Below are 14,494 nucleotides of genomic sequence, written 5' to 3'. Positions count from 1 at the left end.
AGGATGATAACATCTGTGCTAATAATAGTTATCCGATTAATATAAACAGGGATGACATTTAGCGTTATGCCAAACAACATTAAACGGTTGAATCATTCAAATTAACACATTAAATATAATCTTAATTTACAATTGAACCAGAATGATTCTCAGCCTAGTCACAAGTATTGAGCACCATCAACAGCAAACGTATTCGGAGCTGCATTTAGAAACATTCAGAGGAAGCTCATTAGCAGTTGCTAATAAGTCCATTACTAAATAGCCTGACCAAAACTTTCTTCCTGCAGAGGAGTCATTTGACATTCCCACACTACGTTGCTTGTATTTGGTCCAGTTTCAACTACATTAAAGAATAAGAACAAGCTGCCATTGAGCCAGAGTACTACACCAACATTTGAAACCACAGCAAAAGATTCACAGGACATGTTTACCCACCAGCTTCTCCTTGGAACAGTGTGAGCTGAATTCTTTTGCGATAATAGCAGCATATTGGAGGAGAACTTTAGTGATAGTCTGCAATAAAGAAGGAAAGGTTTAACCATCCTGGCTCATACGAGTCACTGAGATTTTTGCCAAGATAATTATTGATCAAATACATCATGGAATCTAGTGCACAAAAAAATAACATTCCTATAATGATTCAGACTGCAATTTGTACTAACTTTTGCAATTAGTGTATATAATCTTGTGATATATTTTATGGCTAGAGAAAATAAATGACAAATTTTCCTCAAATTTGTAATAAACTCTAATCCTTTGTGGATTTTACTGTATTGCAAAGAGTCCAAATGCAGTAGTATTTTAATTGTATTAAATCCAATGTTAAATATCTTGCACTATTGCACTTGGACACTTCACAATACAGTGAAAGCCGCAAAGGATAAAAAGAGTAGGAAGGAACTGCTGATGTTGGGAAAAGAGTAACAACTCCACTTTCCGGTTGACAGAAATAAACAAGTAATCAATATTGAAATCAGTTGACAGTTCTTAACATTCAGGGTTTTTCTGTCCAGAAGTGGTGGACACACGTACCTTAGCAAATCTCCTCAAGAAATGTGCCAGAGCCTCTGGATTAGGACATTCTAACTTTTTGATAATTTCAAAACTTTGATTCAGTTGAGTGAAGACATCCACAACAGAGCAGGAGAACAGAGCATGTTCAGAGGTTTGCTGGAACTGGGTTAGAAAAGCGGACACCGTTCATTATGGTTCAATTCTTAAAATACATTAAACTAAATACATTTCTATCAAAGTTAATTTATAATCTATTTCAACTGATATTTTGTAGCTCATATAGAAACAATAAAATATACAGAAAATGTATTGTAAGGTGATCTACAGAATGTTGACACTTGCCCCATCTTTTTTGTCTCTTTCGAGGGCTCCATTTAGAAACTCCATTGAAACATCTTCATTTTCATCCAGCCAATCAATGGCAAAAGGTTCAAACCACCTTGTAAATAATTAAGTGAATCATTAAAACATTTTCAAGAATTCTGTAGGACACTAATTTGCCATTTTATAATGATTTCAAAAGGCCTATTACAGACTTTTTAATCTATGTAATTATTCTTCATGAGGAGTGAAACCCATTTATATTAAGTGCAAGGTAGTGGAGAACTTGGGAAGTAAGGGTAACATCAATTATGGACAGGTATCATAGGTTAATGGTGCTAATGCACAATACATAGCACCAACAGCAACATGTGAAACAACATAGAATCAGACCTTTTGGTCCACTATGTCCGTGGAACACATTCCCGACATTTATTCCTTGTCAATTTCAGTGCTTGCTCAGATAATTCTCAAATGTCGTGAGTGTGGCTGCCTCCATTACTCCACTGTTAAATATCTTGCACTATTGCATTTGGACACTTGCTCCACCCCTCAATGCAGCGGAGCCGATCGTGGTGTTTGCGATCGTGGATTTAGCTGCAGTTCCCAGAAATACATTAATGCCCAATATGGAGAAATAGTTTTGGATTGAGATGTGTTTTGACCAGCTGGCTGCCTTCCTTCTTCTGCCTGGTGGTCAACCATTCCTTCTGCGACTTTCTTTCCTTCAACTGGTAGGTGACCTCCTCTAAAAATATGTAATCACTTACTTTCAGTTTCATGGATGCATTCAGCTGATGCTCAGGCTCCAAAACCTGGCACGCCAGCCGGTCAATTTGGAGGCACTTCCTGCGGATGTAATCACCCAGACTGCAAACTCTGAATTCCCTCATTCTACACCATTTAAATGATAGGTATAAATGATAGGTTTCACCTAAATGAATTGGTGGAGAAATTGTTGAAAGGATGCAGATGACCCTGATTATGACCAGGATCAGGATAAAACCCTATGGACGTCAGCGCTCCTCATTAAACACTGCCACTTTCAAATAGCCTTCGGGGCATTATTTTGTACTTTATACTATTATTGTATACTAATTTGCCAGTTTGTTATTCTATAATTTAACCTCTATTCTGTGAATTTGAGCTCCATGTTTGTTTTGCTTTCATATCTACAAACCCACAGCTATCTCACAGAGCACATGGTGTTGGCCATCTTAATTCATAGAATCATACAGCAAGAACAGGCCCTTGGGCTAACCGAGTCCCCATAATCTGTCTCACGCAAGGAGAAGCCAAAAGCTGCAGGATAAATCAAATCATCTCAGTGTTTCTCTCTTTGCAGAGCAACACAGTGTCACTTGTATTGCTTAATCAGCAACAAAATCCTTACTTCCAGACTCTCTGACTGGACAAAGAGAAGCACACATAATTTCAACCACTCATGAAATGAATCATAGAAATACAAAGCTTCGAAGCATTTGTATAACACAACACTTTCATTGGAAAGTAGTATAAATAAGATACATCCTACAGCATAAACAGAATTGGGAATCTGGATGTATCCAAGGCTCTAGATCTATGTAGGCTTAAGATTTGCACAAATAGCCACATTTAGAACAAGCATATCTATATATTCACCAGTCCGATTGAAGTTGGGCACACCAGGAGGTAAAAGCTCCAACTCAAAATGGACAATAATGAATCAGAAGCAAAAATCAGATTGGGTTGGTGAAGCACGAGCCGAGTTACACCCTTGCTCCCCAGAATTATTCCCGTCAAATAAATGGAGGCTTATTTAAATGTAATTGCAATTCCAACAATACAAACACATGAGCACCATAATTTGCGTTTTAAAGATAATATTTAAATAATTTAGATTTAAAAACCTAAATGCATCAGACTATCTAAGATTACTTTTCCCTCAGGTAATGTTCTGCATCATAGAAATGAATATAAATGTCATTACTTACAAAGAATATTCCGCCACTGCATCTTTGGAACCTGGAAGATCTTGCACATATTCATTATAAAACCATTTTACTTTGAAGTGCAAATTCATATAATCGGCACTCTTGCATAATCGATGTTTTTCATGTTCTGTTATAAAGCACAGTAATATTATATTGAATGAGAACAGCAGTCATGAAAGGATAATTAATTTTATATTTTAAAGTGTACCATTGGTCGAGCCTAATATTTCTTTTGAATGATACAAAACCATTATTAAACCTACTAAATTATTAACATATTGATAGAGTAGATTACTCTCACCATTTCCCTTTTGTTCCATGCAAATTCCCACTATTATACTTTTGAAATTGATAGCCTGTGCAGTAAGTTTAAGAGTGTAAAGAGTGATAAAATTAAAAATCTGGTGAATAATGTCAGTATGATCACATATTATGACACTTATAACTACCAGGAACTTTGAGTTATGGTCATAATTATAGCCACGGTGGATATGAAATTCACATTTGCCTTTCCCTATTCATGTTAATGCAATGTCATGCCTACTCTCTCAGCCTTTTGCTACAGTACCTGCATAGTTAGGTACAGGGAAACAATATCTAGTATTCTCATAGCTGAGAAAAAGTCATAAAAGTCTTGTGTGTGGCCAAGAAACTATGGGTGGAGGAGGAGCAGGTGTATCTCTGTCTCACCCATAAGAGCTGTTTAGGTCTCAGGATGGTGGTGAAGGAGCACTGCAGGGATTATTGCTGCAAAACAAGTTGCCTGAGAATGTAGTTGGCTGCTTAGCAAGTTTGAGGATGACACCATAATTGGTCCTACAGCCAGACAGTGAAGATGTCTGAGATGACAACAAGATTTGGATCAACTGGTAAAGTAGGCCAAGGAATGGCAGGTGGAATATAACTCAGACAAGTGAGAAGTATTGCATTCATCTCTTTTCAGCCTCGGCCACTACCTCCCCCCTTCTGTCTGGCTGCATCTGCCCATTTTGTGTTCTTATCCGCTTCCATCCACCAAATAACAGCTTCTGTCTCAGAACTCCCTCCCCCCTCCTTCCAACTTGGCTCCATCTGCCCATCTTCCCCCACCTCACCTGGTTCCATATCACTTCCTGTCTCATCCCTCCCCCACACCTCTTTCCAGTGGTTGTCTCCCCTCTACATTCTCAAACCCTAAACATCTATGTTACTGAGTTCCTCCAATAGTTTTCCTTTTAGTTCCAGATTCCTGTGTCTCCAGTCTCTCATATCATTAGGATGTTGCCTGGATTGTAGGAATTCAGCTATGGAGACTAGTTAGGCTGGGTTTGTTTTCCCTGGAGCGAAGGAAGTTGAGGATGACTGATAGAGGTATATAAAATGAGGGTAGATATTCAGAATCTTTTTTCCCATGACTGAGGTATCACAAAACATGAGGGAATCGATTTGAAGTCAGCGGAATAAGTTTTAAAGGGGATGTGAGGGGAATTTTTTTTTACACAGAGATCTGGAATTGAAGTTGGGCACACCAGGAGGTAAAAGCTCCAACTCTGAGATGACTAGGTGGAGGAATCAGATGCAATCACTGTTGAAAATACACATAGACAGGCACTTAAATAGGCAAGGTATGGAAGAATGTGTGCTTAATCCAGGCAAATGTGATTTGTGTAGAAGAGCAAAAATGTTGGCATATACATGGTGGACCAAAGGCCTATTTGTATGCTGTACAACTCTCTGAGATGATCAATCAGGAACAAAGGGAAAAGCAGAGTTTGTAAGGAGGAGAGAGATTACTGAAAGGTAATGATTGTCTGATTGGGAAAACGTCAGATGAATTTTTGCAAGTTTAATAAGTAAGGTTATTATTTTGGTTCAGTGCATTTGGAATCTACGATGTACCTGATGACCAAGCAGAAACATATTTTCCGTCCTACCTAGCAGATCAATAATGTTGCAACTAAACCGAGGCCTGTGTAATGGTTTATTTCGGGGAATGTATAGATTGAAAAAATTCATGAAGGTTGTAAAATTCAATCAAACTTTTGTTCAATAAGGTCGCTAAGTTCCTATAATACAGCACAACCCTCGAAATACAGTGTAACAAAATGGTCTGGGGATGAAACATCTTGCTTTGACATGTTCAGCTACTGGCACTAGCAGTGTGTTGGGGATTCTGATGGGAATAAGATATTCTTCTCTTTACTTGCAAAGCCTTCAGGGAATTTTGTGTGAACCCTGTACACATTTTTTTGTCTCTATTGCCCCCAAAAGACTTCATATGAGCTTCCCAGCAAACAGTGCACCCACCACAAACAGCTACAGGCAGCAGGAGAAGACATAAGGCTGGTCCCAGGTTCCTTCCCCTCAGGAGGAATCATTAGTGTGACTGCATGCCCATCAAATTTTAAATTAGGCACCTCTAATGAAAAGATTCTGCGCCTCGAGCTAATGTCATTCTGTGAGCAACAAACACCCGCTGTAAGTCTTCCAAAACCATTTTGCCGATCTCTCAAATCTGTGCACAAGGTTGCCATCTGTAACCACACAGCCTTTTGATCGACATCATTTAGAGCATTAATTACCAATAAAAATATCTTGAAGGAAATGAAAAATGCCATCTTGTCATAAGTTTGATTGAACTTTACAACCTTCAAGAATTTTTCAAATCTATGCCTTTACTAAAATAAATCATCAGTCAGGCCTCGAATTTTTTGTTGGAACTTTATGGATCTGCTTGGTAGAAGGACAAAATATTTTTCTTGGTCATCAGGTACATTATAGTTGCCAAATGCACTTAACCAAAATAGATCAGCTTACCTCTTAAAGTTGTAAAATTAATCTGATATTTTCCAGATCCATCTTACACTGAGAAATTGATTCAGGCTATTTTCAGTATGCTGTAATGAGAATTTAGCATTTTTCACAAAATTCATTATTATTATTTCAAACTGAAATTAGAATTAATTTAGATGAAATTACATTAATAAAAATGTCTTTCTAAAACAGCTGTCACTATCAAAAGGCTTCAATTAAAACTTTTGAAATTTTAATAGCTGCACAAATCAGGGGAATATTGCTGTGATTTCTGTTAATGTATCTATTGCTTCCACCACTTCTATTCCTTCACAGCATTTTGGCAATGCTGGTGTCTGACCTAAAGATTAAAACTAAAGATTGGATCTGCTTGGACATAATTGATTTTGACTATTCCAGGTTAAATTCAGGACACATACGAGTTACCGGTATAGTGTTTATATTTTCATAATAAAAGATAAAAAAGATCACATACTTATGCTTTCCTACAACTGTAGAATGTACCCCTCCCATTGCAAGAACTGGTATTTTACTGTATTTGAGAGGCATGGATTGTTTATGTGTTAAGCCAATGTCTTCTTATATTTGCACATATCTGATTGCAGATTATTTGCTTATGATAATATCAGGTCTTCTAACAACAGAGAATGGAACACCATTTTTGTAAAGAACGTATACCAGTAAGTTTTGACTATTTCATCTAGACAGTGGGGCATTCCCATAGGAATCAATTCCAACATAATTATTTTGTTAAGATTTCGCAATTCTAGGGCTCATAAGAATGTATCAGAAATATGGGGAATACAAAACAGAGTGAATGCAGAGTCTTTTACCCAGGGTAGGGGAATGAACAAAATCAGAGGACATAGGCATAAGGTGAGAGGGGCAAAGTTTAATACCAACCTGAGGGGCAACTTTTTCACTCAGAGGGTGGTGAACATATGGAACAAGCTGTCAGCATAGGTAGTTGAGGCAGATACTATAACAGCATTGGACAGGTACATGGACAGGAAGGGTATAGAGGAATATGGGCCTAATGCGGGCAAATGGGACCAGTTTAGATGGGGCATCTTGGTCGGCATGTTCGGGCTAGGTCAAAGGGCTTGGTTCCATGCTGTATGACTGTGACTAAATAAGTCAGTGTGTTACTTTTGAGTGCTATTGTTATATTTCAACTAAAATATTATATATCTTACACATTTTCTGCTCATGCAATTCTAGAAGTGAAAGTTAAGCCGAAGTGCAACAAAACTTTACATACTAATAAAATCTACTATTATCACAATCCTATTGAAGACATTAATCTACTTAAAGTACATATTATGGCAATTTGGGTGCTTCAGGGTTTAGTGCCTTGTATCTCGTGCATTATTTTATCCCTGCCAATAAGACGTAATAAGATCTGTTTCCTCTCCAGTCCTTGTAGAAAATATTCCACAAAATCAATTTCTAAATTAGATAAATACGATCAATTTTATGAAATAACATTGCGCCAATGCTTTTTTCATCACATTACAGTACAATAGATTTTCTGAGATAATAGCTCACAGCATTTTAATGTAACTCTATCCCCTCAATTAAACTTAAATATTGGAGTACAAACTGTGATGCATGAATTTATTTGACTCTGCCCACAGCACTTGAAAACCCGCGAATTGAGATGCTGAGATTCTGTACAATTTACCTTGTGGAGCTATTAAATGCCACGTGTCATCTGGTCTATCAACAATAATGTAAAAGTTGACATTACAGTATTTCCATTAATGTGTAGTATTTATATATTTGGCGATAACAATCTTCACTCTCAAAACTGATCTTCAAATTTATTTTTCATTTGGTAAATAGAAATATTTTGCAATAAAATTATAAAATTAAAAGGCTAACTGATTGAAATCTAACTACTCAGAAGCAAATCCAAAAAATGTAAAAACTCAGTAAGTCAGGCAGCATCTGTGGAAGGAGAAACAGACAACATTACAGGCTTGCAATCCTTCCTCAGAACTGGGAAAGTTAGTTTTCCAGAGGAAAGAAGATGGGAGAGGAATGTGGAGGACAAAGGGAATGTCTATGATAGGATGATTTGAAAAGGATTAATGGGTACAATTATCAGTACTTTAAGATTCTAGGCCTGTGTGAGGCATTGTTAATGGTAAAGCGGTGAGCTTTGCTCTGAGGCTAGCTTTATGCATGCAGGATATGAAACAAAAACAGAACATGGAAAATGTTGGAAACATTAAACAAGTCAGTCAGCATCTGTGGAATGAGCAACAGTTAACGTTTCAGATGAAGAGTCCTTAATCAAAACTGAGAAAGAGATAAATGTTAATCTTGGGTGGCAGTGAATGTAGTTGAAGACAAGGGAAGTGCTCTGAAAGATTTAACGCAGTAGGACATTCTGCAATAATCCGTATCAGAGCTGGACATCCCCAGGAAATCTGCAGCAATGTCCGGTGGCTCACTAGATTGGCCTCCAGCATAACAGTCAGTCTTTGTGTCTGCTGTGACTTCAGGTTAGTCCTACCAGGGCTCTGTAGTGACATGTTCACTCAAAGGCAAACTCACCTCTCCAATCCAGTTCCTCTGCCTATGTTTGTAATGTGACGTGTAGCTACATTGGCTGAGAGGAATTCAAATGCAACAACACTAATTGGGCCATTTATTGCTAAGTTTTATGACAACATTATTGACCACAATTAGGTCACTTAACTTCCAACACAATTTATGCCTTGAATTGCAACAAATTTGTCAATGGTTACCTTCTTCTTGATTGTTTAAAACTCAATATTTAGGAAATGGTATCACGATAGACAACACTTCCATCTGATCTGTGGGGGCTTTGGAGAGGGTGCAGAAGAGCATTGTGGTGGCCTGACTGAAACATTGTTTTGAAAATTAATTGTAAACAGTTAATTTTCCTGAGTAGCCTTATCTAATACTTATTTTGCTAGAGACCCATATATTTAGGAATAGTCATCACAAAGGGTTCAAGTTGATATTGTATTAAGATTTAATTTACAATGACCAAAAGAGACAACACAGATTTAGATTTGATAACTCTTATGATATACAGAGCACCTGAAGCAAAGTGAAACATGGATCATTGTGCGACAGAGTGCCATCACTGGCATTCTCCAGCATCTTCGGACTCCAATCAGACAGGCAGGATCACTTGCTGCAGCTGCTCAACTCACTTCCTCAACATTAACTGAATTAGAATTTTGCTTTTAGTTTACTGTAAGGAAGTTTTGCTCTCTGGATGGTAGTGGAGGCAGTTGCTCTCACAACAGTTAATGGATGGTCATAGGCTGTAGGGCCTGTTTCAGTGCTCATTTCCACCTTTGAATATGTGTTGCTTCGAAAAGATCAGAGATTGGCGAGAGATGGAGTTTCAAAGAGTGTAGGGTGTGGAATGTGGCCTGGGTTAGAGCGCCAGGCAACACAAGTGGGTGGAGGGGTGGGAATGGACGGGGAGGCTGAGACGTGCGGGAGAGAAGTTGTTGGCAACAAGTAAGTGGCGAAGGATTGGGATCTAGGACTATTGAAAGATTGGATATTTATGCCTTGGGAACCTGGACCTGCATTGTGGGTGCAGAGGTTGGTAAGGCAGGAAAATATGTCAGGATCCACCTCACAGCTTTCTCAATCCACCATTAAAACCAATAATGGCTGTTCCTTGGAGTTCTGGAGGGGTGCAGGAGGCAGCACCTTAAAGAATTGACATTGAATTATGGTAATGATCAGAAACAACTGATTATGGACCACTGAGAACAATATATTGATATTGAGATGGTTCTTGGAAATTGGCTATTTCAGACTATCCACTTATAGTATTTGTTAGTAGTGACTGACTATTATGTGCTTCATATTATCAAGAGCCTGCTTATGCTAGTTAGAATGAGTAGCAGCTCGGGGATGTGATGACTGCGGATCCGTGCTGTATGTAGATTTAATAAATGTGTCGTATCTTGATGTGTGTTTGAGTCGACTCATTACGGTTCTGTTCTACTTCAAACATTGTCAGGTTTTGACAAAGTTAATAAAATAAAATCTTGAGTATTTCTCATCCATCGGAAAGTGCTGGAGTTAAATAAATAGCTGCTAAACCAATTACCCTTTTCAATATATTTGAACCAGAAGTAACCTTTAGATCCACATTAATTAAAGATAACCATTGTAGATCTTATAATGCAAAGATGAAAGGTTGACATTGTTTAGTAACTAATGCATTTTGCAGATCCCCTTTAGCGCGAGCAATTTTATTTTGATAAATTAATCTCTCTCCCTCGCATACATTGTACTGGTTTTCAGATGTGGATTGAACTACTCAGTAGGTTGTATTCAACACCCTGACCACACATCAGCTAATAATATTTGGAATGTACATGATTCTGGTAAAAAATTAACAGAACCGTGTTAGCCTACCCTCCATCAGTGTGAAGTCTCAAAATGGAAGATTATATTGAGTACAAACATATGTGGGACCAGCAATTCACTTGTGCCAGTGGAGAGCTTTCAATGGTCATTACACAGTGATTAGTGCATCAATGATTATTTTGGGCAGCAGTCTGCTACTGCAAACTCAGCTGCACCTGGGACAAGACATCACGGACCTTTGTGCACTGACATATCTTTGAGGAGCAGGTAAGCCTGCAGGGGCAGGAGGAGAAGGGTTGCAGAAGTAGAGGATAAATGATTGGCGGAGATACAGTTGTAGGGCAAATGGGAAGTTGGAATATTACATTAGAATTGGGAGGAATGGGGAGTGTTTGCCAAAGGAGAGGGAGCAATTAAATAATGCAGAGTGTTTATCAGCCATGTGCCATGATTTACATGGCAAACTGAAACAATGTGATTAAAATATGGTTGTTCAAAGTCTGTCCAACAACAACTCAATTAGACCAATATGACATAATTTCCTGAGAAATGACCAGGGAATGACATTGTTCTATTTGTGTCTCATACAGAAATTGTGTCATTGGTGCAAATATATTTCACGAGTGGATGTGTGCAAACAAATTTCCTGAGTCATGCTATTTAACCAAGAAATAGTCAGAATAGCATCCACATTCTTCTTCAGGAGTAACTGCTTCACCTTCACATAGCATGGAGGTAAAACAGAACCATGCACAGGATTTTCTTGTCCAGAATGTTTTACTTATCCTCAATGAATTGATCGTTTAATAAATATGCATTCATTAATATTTATTCATCAATCATAATTTGTATTGCAGTTGTTCAGTAATGTTCAAATATACAGATCTTTCACTGTTTGTGACATTAATTAAATAACATAAACTGCACTGGTTATAGAGACCTGCACTAAAAATTGCTGTGGGTAAAATAAATAGAAGACTGAATAAACTGCCTCCAGAAGGTGACACCATAACAATTGGTATAATTGGAAGATCTTTGTCTATTATGTTGCTGCAGCATCCAGTCTTTAAATATATTTTTGCCTTTGTTCTCACGCTTCAGGTGATTCCAAACCTCTGTTCCCTCTTTATCTCTCCATTCAACTGTGTTTTTCCTCATTCCATTAACCCATTTGGTGACAATTGCCACCCATTCATAGCAGCATGCTGAGCTCTAGCTGTCCTGCAATATCTCTCCAGTGTTGGGACATCCCTGATCAACCTGCACACTCAGTCCAGATTCCAGTTACCCCACTTTTCCTCATCACCATGCCCATGCTCTCCAACTCCCACCTTCCAAGATGCCAGGAATGTCCCAATTCCCCTGAGAGGTCTCATTAAATTATGGAAATGGGTGCTGTGTAGAACTAGCACAGAAGGGGAGATGTGGCTTGGGGAAGATGAATAATGGCAGTACTGAATGGAAGAGGAGGGTTGAACGGCCGGGTGACTCAGATGCAGCTATTTAGTTTTGCTTAATTAAAAGATACAGCATGGAAACAGGCCCATCAGTCCACCGAGTCTATGCCGACCACTGATCACCCATACACCAGTTCTATGTTATCCCACCTTCTATTCCCTACACACTAGGGCAATTTACAGAAGCCAATTCACCTACAAACCTGCACGAATATGTGATGTGGGAGAAAACCGGAGCACTCAGAGAAAATCCGCACGGTCACAAGGAGAACATACAAACTCCACAGAGACAGCATCCGTGGTCAAGATTGAACCCTGGCCTCTTGTGCTGTAAGGCCGCAGCTCTACCGTTGGGCCACTGTGCCACCCCTTGTTCTGGCATGTATAATAAGGCAATGGACAATGTCATGCTACTGGGGGATTGTGTGCTCTGAGCTTTAAAGTGGTGCAATTTGGGGCAGTCTGAGTACTGAATTAGTTGCCTGTGGATCTGAGGCTACAACTAACCATGAGGTGTGAGGACTAAGGCAGTGGCAGTTCACACAACCATGTGCAACCCTTCCCGCAAAGGTTATTGTTTAATACCTGAGCCTACGTTGCAGTTCCATCTGATGCCAGTTAACAAAACAAAATCTGCTCCTTTTTCCCAGGGGCTGGTGATGTGTGCGCAGTATGGAATCTCCAACCTGTCTGTCCAGCATGGATTCAGGAAAAACATGTCACTTGCTCAGAAATATGGGATAGAGCATTGAGCATTTAGTTATTTTAAAGATGTTGATATCACATTGCCACTGGAAATATGGAATTAAAGTCAGCCCTTTGGCCTTGTCAGACAGCAAGAGAGAGAAATCATTGATTAGTAAGGGTGTCAAAGGTTATGGGGAGAAGGCAGGAGAATGGAGTTTAGTGGGAAAAACAGATCGGCCACGATCGTATGGCGGAGTAGACACGACGGGCCGAATGGCCTAATTCTGTTCCTATGTCATGGTCTAAATAGCAAATGAAGTCAGAGAATAGAACACAGGGATACTTAACGCCTGTAGGCAGCCACCAGAGAGGCGGACATTTATTTTATGAGTGAGTAGGGAAGAACCAACATAGTATCTACAATAACTCAAAATTCCTGGCTATATATAAACTGGGACATAAATTCACCTTGAAGAATACTGCAGAAATGATTGAATAATAAATGAAATAGTATAGCTTTATGTTGAGGATTTCAGACACAAAATGCTATTTTATAATATTCTTAGCATTTATACCAGTATTTTTTAAAATCTGTCAATTTGGAGACCAGGTCTCCATCATCAAGGAAATCTTTTCAATAACTGTGCTGTGAAATCTACAGGTCTCCATCCACTACATTGGCACTGAAATTATGCAGGAATAAAGAAGACAAATGTCTCCTCAGGTATAAAAGAGCAATTCATAATTGGGAACAGAGAGATCCAATTAGCCGATCATTCAATTTGATATTATTAAGGTCATTGAATAAATGCTGCACATTATACCCTGAAAGAATGCCATAAAATACTTTCATTTCATTGATGTGATGCCTCCATTCACCTCAAATTGTAGATGATAATGTGGGTGTGCTTCAGTATTTAGACAAGATGATCATTTATATTAATTACCTTCAAGAGCGTACTTCATGTCCTGGGTAAATAGCTGCCACATAACCTCGGCACTTAGTTTTCCCATGTGAAGTTCTTGGGGGAATCTGAAATTCAGGTAAGTCAAATAAACATTTAACTTAAATAGGAAACATACTTTTAAAATAATAGATTACATATAAAATCAACTTAGCATGAAGGGATACTGTTGAACAGGGACCTGAGAGTCCAAATCCATGATTCCTTGAAAGTGGCAACACAGGACGGTGAAAAATGCATATGGCCTTTATAGATTAGGAGTTAGTATATAGAAGTTATATTGCAACGTTACAAAACACTGATTAGACCATGTGGAGTATTACAAACAGTTCTGCTCACCACATTATAGGAAGGATGCGATTGCACTGCAGTGAATGCAGACGAGATTCACCAGGATATTGCTTGGATTGGACGACGTTAGTTATGGGTTTGTTTTCCCTAGAGCAAAGGATGCTGAGGGGTGACCTGACAGAAGTATACACAATGAGAAGCATAGATAGTCAAAATATTTTTCTCATGTTAGGGAGTGGGGGGGTCAAAAACAAAAAAGCATAAGTTTAAAATGAGAGGAAGGAGATAAAAGGGGATCAGAGGGGTATTTTTTTAAACACGCAGAGTATCTGATCAGCAAAACACAGCCAGAGGAAAAATATTATCATGTATAATCATTTAAAAGGCATTTAGCATACATTTGAATCGGCAAGGCATGGAGGGATATGGTCCTAATCTGGGCAAATGGGATTATGGGAGTAACGGTCGACATGTACGTGGTCCATTTCTGTTCTGTACAACTCCATGACTCTGTGATCTGTTCACATTTTGTAAGGGAAAATAATTATGAATTTCATAGTTGATTTGTCCTCAGGTGTTTCTGCTTGTTTTATCCAGCAGTATCAATATTTATTTACAA

General features: G+C 38.5%; 1 protein-coding gene across 4 annotated transcripts in view; it reads right to left on the bottom strand.

The window, feature by feature from the left end:
- unc13c (unc-13 homolog C) overlaps positions 1–14,494 on the bottom strand; it is a 378,167-nt gene that overhangs the window by 68,851 nt on the left and 294,822 nt on the right. For all 4 annotated transcript variants that reach the window (XM_033050677.1, XM_033050678.1, XM_033050675.1 and 1 more), the window contains 5 exons: positions 13,567–13,652; positions 3,309–3,435; positions 1,357–1,453; positions 1,033–1,176; positions 436–513 (listed from right to left, as the gene is read on the bottom strand). In XM_033050677.1, the coding sequence (XP_032906568.1) occupies positions 436–513; positions 1,033–1,176; positions 1,357–1,453; positions 3,309–3,435; positions 13,567–13,652 (532 nt within the window). The remainder of the gene's footprint in view (positions 1–435; positions 514–1,032; positions 1,177–1,356; positions 1,454–3,308; positions 3,436–13,566; positions 13,653–14,494) is intronic.

This window comes from Amblyraja radiata, chromosome 34 (assembly GCF_010909765.2).
Source record: "Amblyraja radiata isolate CabotCenter1 chromosome 34, sAmbRad1.1.pri, whole genome shotgun sequence".
NCBI lineage: Eukaryota > Metazoa > Chordata > Chondrichthyes > Rajiformes > Rajidae > Amblyraja > Amblyraja radiata.
Note: the sequence above shows the minus strand (reverse complement) of the source record. Positions and strands in the feature narration are given on the sequence as shown.